This window comes from Amphiura filiformis, unplaced genomic scaffold (genome assembly GCF_039555335.1).
Source record: "Amphiura filiformis unplaced genomic scaffold, Afil_fr2py scaffold_77, whole genome shotgun sequence".
Lineage (NCBI taxonomy): Eukaryota > Metazoa > Echinodermata > Ophiuroidea > Amphilepidida > Amphiuridae > Amphiura > Amphiura filiformis.
The window spans coordinates 413347-417430 of record NW_027305541.1 but is presented as its reverse complement, the minus strand read 5'-3'; the positions used below and the strand labels follow the sequence as shown (position 1 = coordinate 417430).

Below are 4084 nucleotides of genomic sequence, written 5' to 3'. Positions count from 1 at the left end.
TATGGTACATATTCCCCATCCAATGAGCAATTGCGCTTGCATTACATTATCTTTATTTGCCTATCTATAGCATTTTTGCAAGCGGAATAATTACAGCGCTTTGTTTCTTCAATCAATACATTTCATGGCGTTTTCATGGCAAGTGTAGCTGTATTCAAACTTCTACTCAAAATATTATCCACCATGGCTTATGTTATTATAGATTCTAGTTGATTGTGTGGCACTTTTGTGAAATGTTTTGAACTTTGAACCATGACCATGACCTAAACGAGTCATTGTGGTTCTCATACATTGATCAGATTAGTTTTCCTATGTGGATGCATTAGGTGAAATCAATTTGATATCATTTAATGGCTCTGGTAACAATGTTTGCACAACGACATAACATCATGCATTCCCATAACACGTCCACACACGAAAAGCTAACCTTGCATTAAGTGGCTACACATTAAAAGAAGGACCATCCCACATATACATCCCAAATATTATGAGCCCTTTATGCAACCACTGAAAAGTATTCCACAATTAATTAGAATGTATAATAAACTTTTGTAAACTTCTTTCATTGGCATTGCCAAATCATCAATTACCCATGGCATGACATTATCACACAAACGTGGTGTTCAAGTACAAGCTTCACATAAGTAGATATATCACTTTCCCATTACAAGGGGATTGCAAACAGTATTACAATCCAATCCGGCATACATTTGTACTTTCATAACAGTTGATCGAAAAGGCCATGGATGTTTTGCCAAAGCAGAGGTAATGATGGGTATTATAGCCACCGAAACCAGTCAGCCACATAATCATTGCTCCCATACTCTGCAGGCATATGAAATACCAGCACATGTAATTTCCAACCAGGTTTGCAGTGTTTAACTCCTTGATACACAGGGCCTTTTATTTGGCTTGTATCAACTTCTTTTGAACTACGTGCATTTTGATGCAATATTACATGTACCTAGAGCGAAGCATATATGACATGGTGAACCAGCCCGATTCATGGACCAACACATTTCATTACCTTTGTATAATCAGACCACAAATCTCCGTGCCAGATTGGATTGCAAAAAGCGGGTATTTTTTTACGCAGAAATATAAAAACAAGCAACAAATTTGCGGTACACAAATACATTTTGCCACCATTTTTAAACCAATTTCATTACATACCTGATTTTTTTTAATTACTCATCTACACTCCGCCGTTGCTGGATTTTTTTCATCATCATCAACTTCTCCGTAATACTGCTAATATTCCTACGTTTCTTCCCCGAGTTCCCTGTCGTTTCCTCGGACTTTGTCGCGGCTACCCTGAGGTCCAACGAGCCGTCGTTTTCATCGTCTCCCATCAGCTCCTGATCCTGTAGACCCCCGTTTTCTGGTGACAGAGGTGCGGCCGCTGTCAAATGCACAGGCAATGGCGAGGTTGGTTGCGGTTGCACTGTTAAAGTGTCGCCGTTTTCTATCAGCTGTGGCTGGTTTACTTGGATCCCGTTTTCTGGCATGATGGTTTGCACTCCTGCTGCTGTCAACTGCACAGGCAAGGGCGACGTTGGCTGAGGCTGTATGGTTATCGTGTTCAGAGCATCACTGGCACCGACACCAGGACTTAATATGAACTGATTGTCTTTCAGGCTGAGATTGGTGGCGCTTTGATCAATCTGATCCATACCACCGGCCGGATTGACGACGATCCTCTGCATCAGATTGGATTGCGCGAACGTGGTGATCGGCTGCGAGATGATGGCGCCCGGATTGAAGTTGTACGCTAACGACACTTGCGGCTGCGATACCATGTTGATCAGTCCTGCAGCCGAATTGGGCGGATTTTGCTGAAGCACAAAACATGTCTTGCCTCCCGGTACCCCCTGCAATATGTTCAGTGGCTGCGTGATGATACCTGCGGTGTTCTGCGGCATATTTTTAAGCAAGGACCACGATTTAACAATCAGAGGCATCCCAGAACTCCCTTTGGCATTTGTGACGCCTCCGTTGTCAAGTAATGGCTGCTGCACGTTGATGATGTTGTTCGCGGCAGCTGTGATATTATTACCCTGTGCGTTAGTGAAATTTGGCGTGAACTTGTACGCTGCGACCGGCACGGCTGATGTGACCACTTGTGAGGCTATAGGAATGGACTGAGAGATGGCGGCTTGTTGCCTGATCGATTGAGTGACCACTTTTGGAACTTTGATCTTTTCCTTCTTGATTTGCCTGGCTAGGACTATCTTGTTCTTGTCCAAGAAGTTGTGATGGTGTTTCATTGTGCCCTTAGCTGATTGGAGAAAAAATAAAACAGTGGAAAGTGTCAATAACTTCAAAGGGAATAATATCAAACAAATTTGATGCAAACCTACTCCTGACTAAATCATGTCCTGAAGGTTGATTCTCAAATTTATCTAACTCACTTGGTGGATACTGATGACAGGGACTGCCTTTTCAGGAGAGTGAGAGCAATCGCTCTCTAAAGTACTGCTCTCCTTAAATCTGATATAGGAGAGTGATTTTTAGCTCTTCTTAGTTGACCATTCTCTCTTTACATTCAATTGTAAATGCTCTAAACAGCTCTCCTTGAAGGCTCCAGAAGAGCTATTTTTAAATGAAGAGCTATTGAAAAAAATGCTCTCCAGCAAATTCCAAAAGACAGTCAGTGATGATGCAATTTGTAATGCAATATTAATTTTAAATAACACAAGTTGGGTGTTGGCAAACTTGTAATTTTGAGATACATATGCAATCTCTTCTGTACTGCTATTAAAGCGACACATTAAGTGTTTATATTTCAGAAACTACTGCACTAAATTTCCAACACAGTTCAGTACCAGGTAAACCCTCACACTACTGTATCAGTGCAAATTTTCATGTGATTAATTTTTTGCACTTTGCCAATTTTGAACCGTTTCCCTTGTATTTAAATTCCTGATTCTAAGTTTCCCTACATTGACCGATACACAAAAGGAATATATTCACATGTTGTTATTTTCGCGGAAGCAGCTTGGAACGTGAAAAGTCCACAGCAGCTGAAGGGAGTATCTCATCATGCTTTGCAGTCTATCTGCTTGCTCCATAGCAAATACATGCAAAATACAAGCAAGAGCCGCTTAAATATTGAGAGCTACGGATAGTTTCAAAATACTTTACAGATCATATTTTTTCAAACAAAAGTATAAGCTCCTCTGATATAAGTGAAGCAATTGAACATTGAAGTGAGGGATTTTGTGTACATTTTCTATGGCATGTGCAGTTCTATTATGGTACCGCAGAGCATGATGGGATACACGTATCAGCTGCTGTGGTATATGTCTATCATTTTCAATTTTATTAAGTTTTGTCCATAATTCACTGGTTGGTAGGCTCTCTGCCTCTTATCTGATATTTTTGCGATACCGAACGCAGCCCTAGAATCTGCAACTAACTTCCTTTATGAAAAAAATATTTGATATTAAAGCAAATGAGAAACAGGTGGATTACCTCTGATTTGATCATTAAGTGCGGCTGCTTTTTTGTGCACCCTGTTTGCCCATGTAGCGCTGATATCCTTAATATGCGGACCAAAGCGTATCATCTGCGGGTGTGGCGGAGGATGGGTATGTCTCCCCTGTGTTACAATCACTCGACCCGTATCAATTAAGACAACCGCCCTCGCTCTACATGATGCGCGGAATTGACACCTGATGATAAAATAAATACATAAATACATGATATAATTTATACATAAAATTAATATTGATCTAATCCTAAAAATCAATAGAGGTTATATCTGTGTTCTATAAGCTGCATATCCTATCAGGGACTGCTATACCTTGTTTAGGACTTTCAAAATAAGTACCTGCATGTGCAACCATGACTGTTTCAAAATAGCTTGCCAAAATCATGCAGGTAACTCTGAAATCGTGCATTGAATTGGTTTGAATGAGGAATACTATGGGAACCAGCGCCTTTTGTTAGAAGTCACGCATGAGTAAAGTGGATAACCTCTATTGGAAGTAAGATGACTAAATGCATTCTTCCTCAATACACCTTACAGAAGATGGCAGCTGTCTTCTTGTTGTAGTTGCGGTGCTGCTGTTATGATGCATGA

At 40.6% G+C, this 4084-nt stretch overlaps 1 protein-coding gene across 1 annotated transcript; it reads right to left on the bottom strand.

Annotated features, from left to right (window-relative positions):
* Positions 1–472: 472 nt before the first annotated feature.
* On the bottom strand, positions 473–3663 carry LOC140144745 (uncharacterized). Its single transcript, XM_072166551.1, has 2 exons — positions 3475–3663; positions 473–2278 (listed from the first exon to the last, which is right to left on the bottom strand). Exons 1-2 carry the CDS (start codon positions 3566–3568, stop codon positions 1188–1190), a joined length of 1185 nt encoding a protein of 394 aa, XP_072022652.1. The 5' UTR covers positions 3569–3663; the 3' UTR covers positions 473–1187.
* Between the last annotated feature and the right edge of the window lie 421 nt (positions 3664–4084).